The 17,616-nt window shown below is 37.8% G+C and overlaps 1 protein-coding gene across 1 annotated transcript in view; it reads left to right on the top strand.

Annotated features, from left to right (window-relative positions):
• Positions 1–565: 565 nt before the first annotated feature.
• Positions 566–17,616, top strand: part of lsamp (limbic system associated membrane protein) — a 90,929-nt gene continuing 73,878 nt past the window's right edge. Inside the window, exon 1 of the mRNA XM_049724775.2 lies at positions 566–771. Within this exon, the coding sequence (XP_049580732.1) occupies positions 708–771 (64 nt within the window). The 5' untranslated portion in view covers positions 566–707. The remainder of the gene's footprint in view (positions 772–17,616) is intronic.

The raw sequence follows: 17,616 nt of genomic DNA, 5'->3' as shown, positions 1-17,616 counted from the left end.
AATTTATGTTCTCTTTTAACATTTGCATGTCGCATTGTTTCTGGCAAAGCTATTAGTGGCACAAGCTAATGAAAAAACATTTTTTCTACAAATGCATTAAATTCGCCATCTGCCCGTAACAGAATTATTCATTACACACAATCAACAGCAGAAAGTATTGCATAATAAGGATTTTGAAATTGCATCCTTAATTTCCAGCAAACTCATCAGGAACCAAAAAAAAAAAAAAAAAAAAACTGTCGAAGTGACAAACAGAAAACATTGGCATTGAATTGAATAGTGCCTATATCTCCTGAAGGTGAATATCAAGAGATCTAAACTCATAAATTATTCATAACGGTACTTTATTAGGGCAGCGCAGTGGCACGTGTGGTTAGTACATCTTCAAAACGCCTTTGGTGACACGATGATACTTTCAGACACATGATATGATACCTGACAAGGATGAATAAAGTGACTACTTAGACGCACAAGCACGCGCACGAGCACCAAAATCCAAAGAGCCGTGTTCCGGTAGAGGTCGCTAACATCTCAGTGTATGTGAAGGCACCACAGGAAGAAGTGACAGACTCCAGTCCAGTTGGGCTTTTTGTCTCTGCTGCTCTCACTCTCGGTTGCAACATTTCTTTCTCTGCTGGAAATTACCCTCTGAAGAAGGAACATCGTCGGGCTGAGCGCGGAGCTTTCGGACCGGAGCAGTTTACATCATGCCTTACCTGTGGATACACTCAGTATGGATTTCCGGGGTCGCTTTCCTCTTTGGATTTCAAGGCAAGAAATCGTTTTGCTTTTAATCTCTGTATTTATTTCCTAACGCTTTTTTTACAAGGAAATACTGTAGTGTTTTTCTTAGAGGGGAAACATAACACCAGGGATGTTTGTTGTTGCATGTGATTCGAATTTCAAAAGGTGCATAAGTGACTTCGGTTCATGTAAAAACACCTGTCAGAAAGTCCCGCTGTTGGAACTGCTGACTTCATTCTGCTTCATGAGCTGCAGGCTGGCTGGAAACAAAAGTTGCACACGTACAGTAGTGTGTGTGTGTGTGTTTGTGTGTGTGTGTGAGAGAGAGCGTGCACGCGGGTCCCAGTGCGCGCGCGTGCACGCACGTCTCTGTATGACTATTATGCCGGTGGACTTGCAAATTTGTGTTCAGAGAGAGGGAGAGAAAATGCGCGTGCGTGCGCGATGCATGCTGCATACTCTTTGTACAAGAAATGTACGTTATCTGCATGGCACTCACATTCCTCTGTCAAGGCTGAATAATCCCATTTAATCACTTAACTTCATCTGCCCATATCGCTATGTATGTCTTTATAATAATTCATATTTATATATTAAACACCTGGTGAAAATGCACTCAAAAAAGCGAGTTGGATTTGCATAAAAAGGATGGACAGTCACAATCTCCAATGATTTTATTTGATGCATTATTCATGTGGGTGGTCGATGATTTGCGTCTGCAATCAATGTGCATACTGTAAAAAAATTTAAATTGAACAGATGTATTTTTGTGTTTAATTGTTTTGTGATCAATGACATCATTGATCTGTTGGGCAAATTATGACATACCACTCGATCAGTGATTTTACATAAAGAGCATCCACGTTGATTCTGCACCCCAAATTTAGTGCATCCTGAAATTTCGCCGAAATTTGGTTTTGATCTTATCTACAATCGAGCTGACTATTAGAATACTAACACAATGCAAATTAATGAAACCATTTAGCTAAAATGTGGAAAAGAACTAAAGTGAAAATCAGTCTTTTGGTTTGTGTAATTAAATGCCAGCAATTACGCAACGAGTAATGTTGGGGCACCGGCAACACATTGATGGATAGTGTTGGGACTTTAGACTTAATAAAGTAAATGGTGACTGAAGCAGATGTGGATCTGATAGAAACACAATAATCAATAGAATTCCTGCACACGTGTAATCGGAAAAGCCTACGTGGCAGGATTACCAACTGGTTGGTGCTCTCAAGCAAGCAAACCAGCACTAAGTCCTGGTCCAGATCCTGGAAGTCAGGTTGGACTTCTTCTCCTCCCCTCCCTCCCTGTTTCTCATATATCGTTGGAAAATTGCCTTCTCCTGCCCTATAGTACCATAATGTTTCGTTATTATTGTCTTTTATTTCATTTGAATTTACTTGGAACTTTAGCTGTTTATGTCAGAGGGTGAGAGAATGCAAAGGGGCGGGGTCAGTAATGAATATCACAGGAAACACAATTTGCACCACAAAAGATTCTGCCAAGATCACTTATAGGATCATCAGATAATCAGGATTCACCAATTTTGGTCGGAAGGGGAATACGGTTCAAAATCGACCAGATTATCTTTAAGTATGTAATCCGCTGTATCTGCGAAAAGATTTTTGAGATCGGAGGGATCATAGGTTAAATTTGTGATTTTACCGCTAATCACTGATTGGCTCCACGGCAGTCATAATTCTGCTCATTTTTTTGTTAGCTTGTTTCTAATTAGATTTTTTTTTGTTCAATATAAAATGTAATAGTTTGAAAGTATTCCAGTGATCTTGAATACTTTACATTTAGATTGAAAGATCCAAATCATTAAAAAAAAAGAATATACTGATCAAAGGCATTTATCAAGATCACTCACTGAGTACAACAGACAGAATACAGCAGTAAACGAGTCTCTAGACTCATCCATGGCTTTTATTTTTTTTTCTCGTCAGATTGATGATCCATGAAGAAGACATGGTGCGTGAGACAGTTTGCTTTGGTTCAGAAAGACACTTCAGACATAATCGTCACAATTTACAATCACATTCGCTATTGATCTTGGAGCCACAACATTGCTTGTGGATGTTGTAGCACATAAATTACTTGGTCCGATTTGTATTGGATTCTATTGTTAACTATAAAGACGTGGGAAGGTACTTTATGAGAAAACTTTTTTTTGTTTTGTGCAAAACCAATTTGCATAATTGATACAACTTTTACAGTTGGTTGCTTTTCAAACATTACAGTAAAACTATCAAATGTCAGATTACATTTTCTTGCATTGCCGAGATGCCTTTATGTGGCTCTTTACTGCCGCAATGCATGTTGATGGTCGGCATAAATTAATGGCTTCCTGTCTATGCCTTTGTGTAACTTTAAGTACTATCCCCGAGGGCTGAATGATTTTAGGGAAAGACTGAATTGCAATTTTTCTGACATATAATTCGATGAACGATTTTCTTCAAACTTACCTTCAGTGCAATTTTCACAAGAGGCTGTGTAAGGGAGGCATGCAGTCATTTTTTAAAGCTTTTTGTTGTTTAAAAAAAAAATGTTAAAAAAAACAAACCAAGACCTAATAATTTGATTATTAAAGCACATTTTGGTGGATATTTCTCTGAAGAAAGGGCTATCATTTTTTTTCCAATCATCTAGTCTGATAACAGTCTTTCGGTATCCTGCTGTTTACTTTTGACAGAAGGCAGTGTTCTTTTTTGAGATCTCTCTCTCTCTCTCTCTCTCTCTCTCTCTCTCTCTCTCTCTCTCTCTCTCTCTCTCTCTCTCTCTCTCTCTCTCTCTCTCTCTCTCTCTCTCTCTCTCTCTCTCTCTCGACTTCATTCTCTTTCTTTCTCTTTCTTTCCCTATCCCTCCCTCCCCCCCTCTCTCTCTCTGTCTCTCCTCTCTCTCTCTCTCTCTCTCTCTCTCTCTCTCTCTCTCTCTTTCTCTCTCTCTCTCTCTCCTGTCTCTCTCTCTCTCTCTCTGTCTCTCCTGTCTCCTCTCTCTCTCTCTCTCTCTCTCTCTCTCTCTCTCTCTCTCTCTCTCGCTCTCTCTCTCTCTCTCTCTCTCTCTCGCTCTCTCTCTTTCTCTCTCTCTCTCTCTCTCTCTCTCTCTCTCTCTCTCTCTCTCTCTCTCTCTCTCTCTCTCTGTCTCTGTCTCGCTCTCTCTCTCTCGCTCTCTCTCTCGCTCTCTCTCCCTCTTTCTCCCTCTTTGCACAGCTGTATTATTTCCTAGTTTCAGCTTGATTGTTCCTCACCAGTGTCTAATCTCAGAGTTTGAACGGTGAGCAGATTAAGGAATTGAGTCAAAAAGAGTCATTGCATTTTTTTTTTTTTAAATAAAATGACACTTGTCACATTGGCAATGGTGGAGGAAAATAGGTAGTTACTTTAGATGAGCTCAGCCACTCTGAAGTACAAACAAAACATCTAACTTCTGATGAATGTTAATGAGTTTGCGTCCGCTTAGAATGAATGCTTTCAAGTTTTGTTGTCGAGTGGCTTTTATGGTGTTTATTAGCAGCACGGTATTAAACTGGGTTCACCTGATTAATGAGCCAGTTGTGTTTGTAGCGTTTTATTTTTATTGATTATCTTGTTTCAAAAATGCATTGCCAATATATCGAACCAAATTCACAAATGCATATAGATGTTATTTTTATAATTATTATTTTTATAGTTGATTCCGAGGGACAAATGATGATTCCTCTATAGTTCATTGTTGAACGTTCAAATAATGAACTCCATTTCTGCAGAGTATTGTTGAGTAATTAGACTCTGACTTTCTGTAGACGAAAGGTTGTTTAATTGGATTACAGGATTAAAGGTATTTAATAGTTTTTTGTGTGTTCAACCATACATGCACATATTTGGATTTTATTAATTTCATTCCAACAGCTAATATAGTAACTCACTCATGCTGATGGATTCTCATTCTCATAAATGAAATGAATGTACCTATGTGAGTTTTATTTTTGTTTGCACCCAATTGTACCTAACTAATGCTTTTGCAGCAATTGCATTCACATTTGACATAACGAGAGTCAAGTGATGGTGAACAAATCCTGTGGGAAAATTTCTGGACACCTGGATGTAATGTAATCACCTTAACCAAACACAGTGACAGTTTTTTTAATTTTCTTCTGGAAACATCCAACTGTGAATGCAGTTGGGAGTGCACCGCTAGAAATCGAAATAATGTGGATATTGCTCTACTAAACAAACAGAAAAATACAATACTGTATATAAGTAGCGCTTCTATGGATGCTGGGCAAATGTCAACACGCATTATTAAACTTTAATACTTAGGGCCTGATTTTAAATTGAAAGGGACACTGAAAGGGCAGGTATTATCCGATCGTACAGTTAGACCTAGCCTGGTAATTCAGTTATCGATAGTTATCACTATTATTAGGACACTGCTTTAATAAATGTGAATAAAATTAAAATAAAAATAAAAACAGATGCATACTACTAATTTTTTTTTTCTGAATGCAGTAACCAATATGAATTTGCATGCATGCAAAAAGGTGTAATCACGAGATAAATCAACATCAGGAAGCTAGTAATGATGATTTAAAATGGGATTAATTATATTTGGAAAAATCCAACAATTTGTCATGAACCTGATGATTATTCAAAGATTTCACACAAGTAACTGGATTAGAAGCTTCGTGGAAAATAAAAGTAGAAAATGTGATTATTCACATTTAATTGCAGAAAATTCTCAATTACCTTCTAATTTCTGTAAAAGGGTTGGACTAATAATAAAAGTAATACAAGTAATAATAATAATGATAATAATAATAATCTTTCTCTCTCTCTCCCCCCTTCTTTCCCTCTCTCTCGCTCGCCCTCGCTCTTGCTTTCGTTCGCTCTCTTTCTGTGCAACATCTGCTGAATAGTTCAACTGAAGCCAAATCTGGAGCGTTGGGGGTAGTTTCAGTCTATAGTTTGATACGTGCCTTGTGTGTAGAACTTCAGCACATCTGTAGAAGAGCCTAGGATGTTCTGTCCTGATACTACTCGGCTGCTATTTCTTTTGTGCTTTACTGTATTCTTCAGAATCCATCCAGTCCTAGAACTCTGGGTCATGAGTAATTAATTTGTATTGTTCCACGTGGAGTATGTGTCTATGGAATAACTCAGACGTCTTTGCTCACTGATTTCATAAAAATACATTTAGCAACCTTTTTACTGCTTGAAATGAAACCATAGTGTAGTCTCAGAGTATGTTTCATTCATCAGAGAATAAAATGGTAATTAGTTAATGCTGCTAAATTTAGTTAGATGACTTTAATATCATTATAGAACAACTATTTGTATTTTATTTTCATGTGATCACTAGTAGTGGTTTAATGGCCTGACTGATTCAACCGGCAAGTTTCAGTGCTAAAGTGAATGTACGTGTGACACTTAACTGTAACACACGTTTGGACTGACAGCTATGTTTCCACTATTTAACGCAAGTTCTGGGTAATTAGTTTGTCAGTTTAGTCCCTGAGTAGAGGTTTGAGAGGTCAATAGACCGAGGGTCTCCGCTCGCTCGTCTGACAGGTTTTATATGAGCTGTCACTCCACAACCTTATTTTCATCTGTCAATTTCTTCTGCTTCTTGGATGTCAATCTCCTCTCACACACACTTACATACACACACACTACGCACAAATGCAGCTGTCATCGTAGAAAAGTGGTCATTTAGAAATAGACTGTAATAATAGCTGTCAGTCGACTTGCCTCCATACCACTTAACAATTCGCTTTACACTTCCGACATTTACATTTTCTTCCATCAGTGAGTCCACTGTGGAGCTTAGAAGACCATATTGGATATTGTGATTTTTGTTTTTAACGAATCTGATGGAAAGAGAATGGTGGTGTTCATTTGATTAAGCTATAAAAATCCTGGCCCAAACCAAAAGTAGATAAACCACTGGGAAAGCTGACTCATGGTTGTCATGGTGCTTCTTCTTTCAAAAAGAAGGGAAGAAGAAGAATGCTTTTATTCTTATTCTCCAAATGGTATACAATGAGATATATAGGTAGACGGATGGATAGACCGGATCGACAGGAGAGGAAAAGGGTGAATCTTGGCTCCCTGTTGTGCTGCAAACTGCAAATTAGGCTTTAATTAAGAAGACTAATGAAGCATGCCAGAGAGATTGAAACCCGCCCAATCCTGGTTTATCAAGAGCTTTCTAATAATTGTTGCAAATTTGAAATGGCAGTCATGCATGATTTTGATACATATGCTTATGAAATATCAGTCTATTTTTTCTGGGTAAAGTTAATGAATGTTTTTTAATTGACTAAAATTGCAGTTTTGAAAGAATAGAGACAGCTGGGAAGACATTTGGTTCAACCAATTCATTCTCAGCAAAGGCAGAATGTGTTTTCACAAGAGATTCCTAAACCACAAGTACACAAACAGATTTCATAGAGAAGTACTTTTGGATACAGAAGAGCACGCAGACTTGATCCTGACACATTTGATTCATTAATTGGAAGAAATAATGACAAAAATCAATAATGTGAGTCATCAATGTGATTAATAATGTGAAGTGGTGCAGTAACCAAGCACACTGAGGTGACTTTGCAGCAGTGACGTGGTTTGCATGTTTTCCCCCCTATACTTTGATTCCATACTCGATTCCAGTTTTGAGAGGGCAGAAATTGCTTTTCCTGGTAATCGCTGTGGGTAAGTTGAAATGCAGGCTTTCATAAATTGCGACACGTCACATGGAAAATCAAAGTCTATCGCAACCTTCTGCTCTTTTCACCTCATGGTGTACAAACAGTATTTTCCTTATTCAGTTGAGAGAGGCTGAAATGCCGAGCATTTGGACAATTTTAAATGAATCAGCATCTCAAAACGATTAATCAGCTGTCAAAATATTTATCGATTAATCTGATAATCGACTGTCGATTTATTGTTGCATCGCTACAAAAATTTCCTTATTTTCCTTATTTAGTGCTGAGAAGCTGAAATTGTGAGCATTTGGACAATTTTAAATGAATCACCATCTCAAAACGCTTTATCAGTTGTCAAAATAATTATCGATTAATCTGATAATCGATTGTGGATTTATCGTTGCATCGCTACAAAAAATGTCCTAATTTTCCTTATTTAGTGCTGAGAGGCTGAAATTCCGAGCATTTGGACATATTTAAATGAATCACCATCTCAAAACGATTTATCAGTTGTCAAAATAATTAGCGATTAATCTGATAACCAATTAATCGTTGCATTTATGCGCACCCCTGACGATAACTATGCCGGATAGGTTTAAACAGTGTTTGAAATGTAGCAGTGATTCAAAAGTAACTAACACAAACCCCATATCAAGATCGCAATCTTGTTCTAACATTCTGCACCTTTTTTCAAAATTATATTTTGGTGAGTGGCGTGAGGTGCAGAAGGAGCCACATATGTGCGAAGCTAGCAAGAACCGAAGGCCCAGCAGGGACAAAACACCTCCAGAAAAAAAAAAAAGTCTGAGTGAAGGGCAGGCAGGAGGTGACAATGCTCCGCTGAGCGGGCAGTTGGCCACAGCTCAGGCACTACCCGCTTTGAAGCAGGATGTGGGTCAAAAGGTTCTTGTGTAGGTGGAGGCTGCTGGCCACTGAAAATGAGTCTTACACTGTTGGAAAGTGAACAAAATGGACAAAAGGCACCTGTCTGTACTCCAGAACATGGAAGATTAATGCAATGTTCATTAAAAATGTAGGTCAGTTTCAGCAGTTAGTCTTCTACATTTGATTACATGTTATTTTCAGAATTTTAAGTGGAGCACCATCCTCAAAGGATCTTTGTAACAATACAACTTGGAATATTTCATAAAAAAAGAGAAGTTAAGCTGTAGGAATAATGGAGGAGCTAATGTAGGCAGTCAATACCTTAAATCGCTAAAACTAGAACAAAGTATTGCGGCTTACAACTTTGTTTGACAGGCGTCAAGGAAGTGCACTTCATTTTTGTCTTCTTCTCAACACAACGTGTTATTCTTTAAGACTAACTCAAAAAACAAAATAAAGCAAAATGCAAAACTCATGAACTGAGATATGTTGACCTCCCTGATTTTTCACCAATATTTGAGTTGAATTCCAAAACTGCCGCAAAACCAAACCCATTCAGGTGACTTTTAGTGACGAGCTTGAATATATGTATGAAACTCAAAGTGGCTAGCAAGGACTGTTCTCTCTGTTACAAGACAGGCATGTTTCTCTGTACACATCCTGTGCTATCATGTCCTCTTTGCTCATACCCGATGAAGTATGTCTTTAAATAATTAAAATTTCTTCCATTTCTACTGCAAACCTTTCAAATATGTGACGTAAACCTCACATAGAGTGTTAAAGTGCCATTTGCACATTTGTTGTGCTGCCACCTTTACCCATCTTTAGCTATTTTCACCAAACATTCAAGATATTGGCACATGCAAAATTCATAAAGTATCGACTTTTGGAATGTGATAATTTTATGGTGAGCATATAACTCATTTCTCACAGCTGTCAGATTGTGACCAAAGTCAAAGCACCATGTCCCCACCTACGGAGCCCTGTTAAAACCATTACCTTCCAGCTTGTTGATTAAACGTGGCCATTGATTTCCAGAGAAAATTAGTTAAGTCCAGTGTCATCTGATGAGTGCTGTCAGCTCCCATATGGGCAGGGGAAGAGACAAAACCTGTGGGAGGTAGAACTCTGCATGAAAAATAAATGGAAAAGGAGTGGGAGTAACGGTAGATAAAACCGCATCAGCCAACAAGTTATTGTTCCTGTTGAGAGCTGTTGGTAGCTTTCAGCAGCCTGAGGACTTGCATATTGATGCTCATGCAACAAGAGATGAGCACTTTATCGGTCTGATATTTAACAATGTGTATTTTATGTTGTTTCAGTCTGTTAGTAAGAGGGAAAACACAATTGTTGACGTCTCCGTTCATAGCTCTGAGGTCTGTTGCTATAAAGGCAGGTGTGAGGCTACTCTTGTAGACGTGAGCCACGGTATGTTCGGAAAGCCAGCAGGGAACAGACTGAGAGCCACAGCATCTCCTGACAAGATTGCACATTGCCAGGAGTTACCCATCTGTCAGAAGAAGCCCCATCATTGAACCAGATGCTTGACATTAAAAGCCTCGAGCAATGGCGAACGACAAGAAGCCGCCTGCCACAACAGGAGAAGCCATGATCGCAACTGTGTTGGGAGTAAAGTGTCATAATCTTCCCCAAAAGGGAAACTAAAAGACTGAACTATGATCGGAATTCAAAATGACGACGAGGCATCTGAATCTGTCGGCTTTTTGTTGAAAAGACAAAAGCTGACATGAAAACAAATCCGACCGACTGTCGGAAATCTGGACTGGTCGTACTGGGACTGAACAGCACACAAATTTCTTTCTGCCTGGATGCATTAACTTTGCGCTTTGTTGTTTTCATTCCAACTTAGGTTATAGAGGAAATTATTTATTGACTGAGCAGAAGATAAAAATGAATGGCTCTGATTTGTGTAGAAAAAGACAAGTGTCTGTAAAAGTTGGGAGTCAGAAAGAAAATTGAGAATTCAGCATTACCAACGTGTTGGAGACATACAGAGATAATTAGGCCAGGTTCTTCCAAGTGGAACTGACATGTAAATGCTTATAGATCAGGTCTAAATGCATGTAATCTAACTGAGCCCAAGGGCATGTGTTTAAGAGGGTGGAATAAAACCAAAGTTCAATAAAAAGGCTTTCCAGATTGCAGCAGTGGTGCAGTCTTGCTCTTCACAGATACATGCTATTTCTCATATTCGAACAATGAACGGAAATTAGTGACATAACCCTGAATAGAACAAAGAGTGACAATATTAAAATTTTTGACACTCGTGTCATTTCTAGGTCATGTTATTTTCCTCCCATTCTCGCATTGGTAACTGGATTTGTTTTGCACAATTGTTTTACTGTCAGTATGACTCATGTTGCAAAAAATCCAAACACTAGAATTTTGCCTGTCCACTTCTTACTTCCTTGCAGCGCACAAGTAAGATCCTATAGTGAGTGATGAAACCGGGGCACTCATATTTGCAAAACCAGACTGTGATGGAGGAATGCTGAAATAATTCAACTGCAGTGTCAGGAGATGTGTCCGCAGTAGCGGCGAAAAATACATTAGCCTTTTTTGGGAATGAATTTGAATTCCACAGTCAGAGGTTGTGACAGGCAGCCATAGTGAAGGATGTCACCAGATCCAGAAGTCCACGTGTTCATCTTAAGGTTGTGCTGGCTGCAGACCAACAACTCTAAGCTTCTTTGATGAAACTGATGACTGTGATGTCATCTCCAAATTTCAGGAACTTGACAGCTGGAGGCATTGAGGTGCAGCTATTTGTGTGGGGAGAAGGGTTTCGAGAGATGAGGCATCCTAAGGGGGGTCCCTGGGGCTGATTGTGTTGCTGGATGAGGTGGTTTCACTGAGCCGCACCTGCTGAGTTTTGCCTGACAGGAGGCTGGAGATCAGAGCTTACATCATGGAGTGCAAGCAGGCTACAGATGCACAGAGGTTTAGATATTGGATTCTGGTGACGTTGAGCCTGAAAATATGTGCTTTACCCTTGGTGGAAATCAATGTGGCAATATATCAATAGTAATTTCTGTTAAATGTCAATGATTTTTTTGGACTTCAGAAATATTGTGGTATTTTGCTTTTTTTTTTTTTCTTCAATCGTTTTGAATTGGTGCTGGAGAGAATTTCTATAGTTGTGATGCCAACAGGGTCGGGACTGCTGATTTAGAGCATCAACACTCATTTTGGAAATGTTTACCTACTTTAGAAATTGAATGATTTACTCTGGACTTGCCATTTTCTGCTCCAAGCAACTCAAAGGTCACAATAAAGGCTGTGGGTAATTAATTTCAATAGCTTGGCAAAATTTAAGAGTTTGCTGAAATAAATATTTTTTTTCCACTTGTCTGGCATTTTCACTCCTAAAAATATGTTCCAGCATTACCAAGCATCACACATCATTTATGTCACTTTAAAATGCAGAACAGGAACATGGCTTTATTGGAGCTTTTTTTTGTGTGTGTGTGGCTCTTTTAGATTTGTATTTTAATTTCTGGGATGATTTTGTTATCTGTGAGCATTGATAATAATAATAATTAATTTAAAAAAAATACAAAAATTCTCACTCTAAACATCAAGTGCCACTCTTACTAAAAGAGGTTGCATCAACCTAGGCAGCAAAAGTAGTCTCGGGTTGTATTGAGTATGACGTTAAAGCTTGACGCCATCAATCACAGATTTTAACTATTGAGAAGGATGCGCTTGACTCGCATACCAAAGTTTGTGTATCCTTGGAGTGATGGATGACGGACTCAGATCATCATCTACTTGAAAAAACGCCCTTCTGCTTATTATTTATCGTCAAAGCGTAGTCCAACAATCAACGGGAAGCAATCCGGGTATGGCCTCAGCACCTGTCCATGAGTGATGTGAGTCGGAGGGCCAAGATTTGGAAGGATTACCCTGCTTGAATCTAGCCATCAATGTCTTATCGCAGGTTAACTCTCATCTGCTTCTCCTGTGCGCACAAGTGTGTGCTCAGTGATGAGGGTGGTGAACCTCCGCATTTTTTTTTTTTTTTTCTGTATGGGGATTTTGATTTGGTGTCTCACTTTTTGGCACAAAGTTTGTTCCATTATGTTAGATCCCAGTATGAAATAATTATAAATGACAGTTCATTTTCTTTGAACATTAAGGTTGCTAAAATAATTTTCCTTGCCCCCCCTCCCCTTTTTTCTCTGCTCCCAATCCATTATGCTGCAAATGAATCTTAACACAAAGATAAATCACAATTTGTTTTCCAATGAATAATGTAGCTTTTCTAGTCTGAGGAAAATCATATCTGTACTTACGCAGTGTCTGGTTTTACCCGTTTGATGTTAGATGATTATGAGGTTCTTTTTATTCCGTGTTCCGGCCATCATATTTGTTTGTTTAGTGTCTAGTTTTTGAATACTAAGAAGGTTTGCCTGTGGGGCTCTGAGGTTCCTGCTGCATGTGATTTAAAGGCAAAGATGCCTCCAGCATGGATGTCATCATTCAGGGAGTTGTGTTTGCATCCCGCTGAGCTTTTTTTATTTCATGTTAGTCAAGACTGCTGTTCAATTTGTTACAGAAGCAGAGCTCATGCATATCAAAATGTATGTTTATATGTAGATATAAATATGAATACGTGCATGGACTGACATGGCCATCATGGTCAGTTGTCTCAGTTTGGTGGAAGTACTTGGACTGACAAGTGATTTTGACATGTACATGGTAAGTCTGCAGAGACTCCTGCAGAATATATCAGGAGAGCTACTGACATTTCCTCTTTGCTGTTTTGTCAGTTAAAAAATTCTACACCTAAAATGCAGCAACTACTTTAAACAATGGGAGGAAAAAAATATTTTGAATGAAATTCTGCATGACGTCTTTGCGATCATCTTATTTGTTTACATACGTAGTACTTTGAGTATTATGACTTTTGAACATTTGTCATATGCCCCTGCCTCTATGACAATTTTTTTTAGAATTACAGATATTCATCAAAAAATCATGATATTGTTTTTTTTTATGATGATATTATATTGCATTAAGTATCAACTTTATTGCGGTAATAGCTCAAGGATATTTCAAATTTAGAGCAGTAAATAAAAGGAATTAAAATTTTAAGTATACCAGACCCAGTGTCTGTTCACAAATGTTGTACTTGAACAAATATCAAACATTTAGCAAAGGACTATTTAGGACTATGACAATGTTTTGTTCAAATGCGCCAAACTTACAATACCGTAATAAATCTACAAATTACAAGATGCCTACTTGATCATTGTTGCACAACCATCATCATGAATCAATTAATTGTAGTTATCATGCCACACACTCAAAGCTGAATCACATATTATGTAACATCACATTTAATAGGCTACTTCAAAGCGAACAAAAACATAACTGGAGACTAGTTAAATTTGTATAGTAGCCCTAACCTATTCTATCACTCCCTCATTGCATGAATAATGGTAGTGTGACAGTTTTAATAAAGTTAAAAGGTTTCTGCTGTGAAGATTCAGACGCACACTTAAAGCTGTCATGGTCAGATATCCATCACAGTTGAATCCGGAGAGACGGGAGTTGGAGGAGGTGCCAATGTGTTCGAGTGATTATACAAAGAGAAAGAAAAGCAGTTACCCTTGAGATTGTATCATGATTGTCCTTTACAATTAGTTTGAGAGTTAATCAGATTTTGCACAGGTATGTTGTTCTTATATCACTCATTGGATTAATTAAAGTGAGGCTTGATTGTTTTTGGTGGAGAAAAACAAAACAAAATTCCTGTCAATAATATTTGGATACAAACTTTTTTAGATAGCAGATGATTTATTTTTATATCACCATAATTAGCCTGTAGACTACAATGACATTTGGAAAATATTTTTTATTGAACCTGAGCAAAACTGCCTGTGGTGGGATGAACTTTAAGAACATTATTGCTCTTGCTAGTACACTAGCGGTGCATCCGAGCTCCTTGGTCTCAGATTGGAAAATGTTTAGCATGTGTGACTCTCAAGTGACCCTAGGAATGATTCAAATGTTTTTCTTACTTATTTGGTTTGCAGAAAAAATATTTGATTGGAGGAGAAAAACACTTGTATGACTTTGCTCCACCTTGTTTTTGCTACTTTGTCTTTACCAACATTTTATGAGCTAATTCAAAGTGTAGTGAAGTCACAAGACATGACTTGTGCATGCTGACCTTGATTCAAATCCTTGAAAGAGCAAAAATTAGGGATGCACAAATATCAGCTTGGTAATTATCAGACCGAAATAGACCCAAAAAAAAGTTTGATGTTAATAAATAACTTATCAAGGCAAATGTTAAACTAAGATGACCTTCCAGTTATGAATCCAACACATTGCTTAGCGTTTGTGTGCTGAGCGTAATTGTACAGCAGCATGTGGATCTCCACAATGTGTTGACGAAATGTGTTGATTTTGTCAGTTTCTGGTCTCTTTGCCTTTCCGTTTTCGTCACATATGTATGCAAGCGGTGGCACTTGTTGACAAAGCGAGGACACCCAGCGAAGAGCACTTTTTACAAGCAACAAAGCTTCTCAGTTTGTCTGCAGGAGCTTGTGAGAAATGAGCACTCTCTCACAGTACCCGTCAAGATGGCTGGGCGACTTATTTACAGAAAGATTAAAAAAAAAAAAAAAAGAGGGATGCAAACTGAAGTGTTAACTTTAATGGATGAGGAAGTTGATCAGGCTCAAACAGGAATTTGTTTGCTAAATGTGGCAAATTACCGCACATTTTATTGTGTGCATTGTGGGAGCCGAAAAAGCAAAAAAAAAATATTTTAGGGTTTCATCATTGTTTTGTAGATGCCGTCAAATGATATGAATGATACATACATGTTTTTTTTTTTGTAGGATTTTAAGAAACAATTCACTAATGTGACTGTCAGTGTAATGAGCAGAGCTATTGTCTCTCACGAACACAACAAAACCAACGCTCACTCCCCATTCTATAATTTCAATTGGATTCTATGCAGCACCTTCACTCCCATTGCTGATGGCACCTTTTATTGAACACATTACAGTTTCCTTTGGGCATGAACCAAAAATGAGAAGGGTGATGGAAATGTGAAATGAATATCAAATGAGTATCTAAGCGATCAACCTGTTTGAAATGCTGCAAGAAAAAAGTACAGTCCAAAAAATTGAATAGTGTTCACATATACCCGAATTGAGATTGAATTAAGAATGAATGTACTGCAAATGTTTTGGGGTGAACTTTGCAAAACAAAATAATAATTATAATTCAGTCTATTGGAGAATTCATATTCAATTGAGAGGCACAATAAATAACAAAGCAATGATTAGCAAGGAGATTTTCTGAGAATACTTGCAAATCCTCATCGTAATCTTCATCATGTTTAAGGTTTTCTCGATCAGACTACAAGGCTACTCACATTTGTCATTTTGATTTCTACTGCCCTCAGCCACGTTAAAGAACAAAATAATAATCTGCATTTTGATAAATATCTGTGTGTCGACTACAAATAGCTCCAGGTCTGTATGGAACAACAAGGGAAATACATTTGTTTATAACTGTTTGCTTTGAAACTGTGTGTGTGTTTTGAGTTGATTGCAAAGAAAGGTACAAAGTGGTCGGATTAAAACAGTTCCGATTTAAGATACCATACCCCAAGGTGTGGGGGTGTTCAAATTAATTATTCATAATTATTATTTATTTGTTTGGTTGTTTGTGAAATAATTTTATAGATTAATTCGATTTTTTTTGTATTTTATTTTTATTTTTTCAACAATTTATTTTAAGCAGCTTTAACAGAAGAAACCTGAGTGTTAATTGTTATTCATCATCTTGTCTCAGTCATTTGATTGTCTGATTTTGGGGCACTTGATGCATTTTGTCAATCAGTAAAACCATTGCTGCCCACATAAGTACATTATTGCTTTGCTAATAATTCCTTAGAAGAACTCACAATAGGCCCATCTGGCTTCACTGATTAACAAGCACCGTTTTTCATTTAGTCCCAAGTGATTGATTTAGTGATTTCACCAATGAAGGAAAATAGTCCATTCAAGGTTCGGTTAAGTGGTCGACCATGGTCACTCTGCTGATGCGTTCTGTCTTTAATAATTATTAAGATGACTTCAGGTCTACCTATAGAGACAACATCCAGCACATCATCATAGTCTGTCTTATTCACTGATGTATGAGACTTCTAATTCACTTGCTGTTTGTCTCAAAGAACAGAAACGTACTCCTTCTTCATCGCACTGTCACACACGCACACAAACACAAACGGGTGCCCTTGGGACTTATGCCACCACAGGGACAGGCATGTTACATCGTTGCAAATGAGCTCGAGGAGGGAAAAAAGTATGTCAGTGGATGCTGAACCCAAGAGGCCTTGTAAAACTCACATTAAATGAAAGCAAGGCTAAGAGAAGAAAAGACTTTCTTTTAAGCACGACACAGTCACACAAATGCAAGCAATGGCACTGTGGCTTGTATCTTTTGAATTTACATTTTCACTAGCGTTTATTTTTTAATTTACTTTTCTTAATTTTTCATTTGACATATTTTCTCTTTCCTCATCATTATTTTATTGTAGCACCCTCTACGTTTTAATTTTGTTTTTGTTTCTAAATAATTTATACATAAAATAATTTCTATTGAGTGTTGAACAGGATTAGAAAATAACAGAAAAATAAAACACAGCGTGTAAAGACATTTATTACCCATGATTCACTGTGGTGTCACTTTGTGATGAAAACATAAATTACTGTCCCAAACACTGGCGCTAGCATTGCCGGACATGTAATTATCTCAACGCACGAAGCTCTAACAGCTGCGGTGCCATCTTGCTGAAATGAATGCAGGATGGATGACCATCTACTGTACACGATGCAGCAATATGTTGGGAAGGCAATGTGGGAAAAGAAAAACTCTCCCTTGGCTTTGTGGTAACGGCCGGAGTTTAGTGGTTTGCGGGACGAGCAAGCTTTCAACTGCTTGGATGGTCAAGAATAAATCCTGTTTAAAGAAAATGTCATTTTTAAGGTAAAGCGTTGAAACAGTGTGATGGTCATAAACTTTCTTAAACTGGAGCTGCACTGCAGTAGAGGAAAGAGAAAAAATATCTAAGTGGCAATTTTTGTAGAGCTGCAATTGGTCAATCATATGCTCCCAAAAACTGGAGCTGTCAAAACTGATCTTTTATTATTTTCATCTACTAGAAACAAGTGTATAATGACTTTTGGCACACCCAACAACAATGGCTCAAATTTGATGACAAATTCAATTATATTGATTTTGCACAAGAC

The sequence above is a fragment of the Syngnathus scovelli genome, chromosome 7, assembly GCF_024217435.2.
Source record: "Syngnathus scovelli strain Florida chromosome 7, RoL_Ssco_1.2, whole genome shotgun sequence".
Taxonomy (NCBI): domain Eukaryota; kingdom Metazoa; phylum Chordata; class Actinopteri; order Syngnathiformes; family Syngnathidae; genus Syngnathus; species Syngnathus scovelli.
This window is presented reverse-complemented; position numbering and strand designations above follow the sequence as displayed.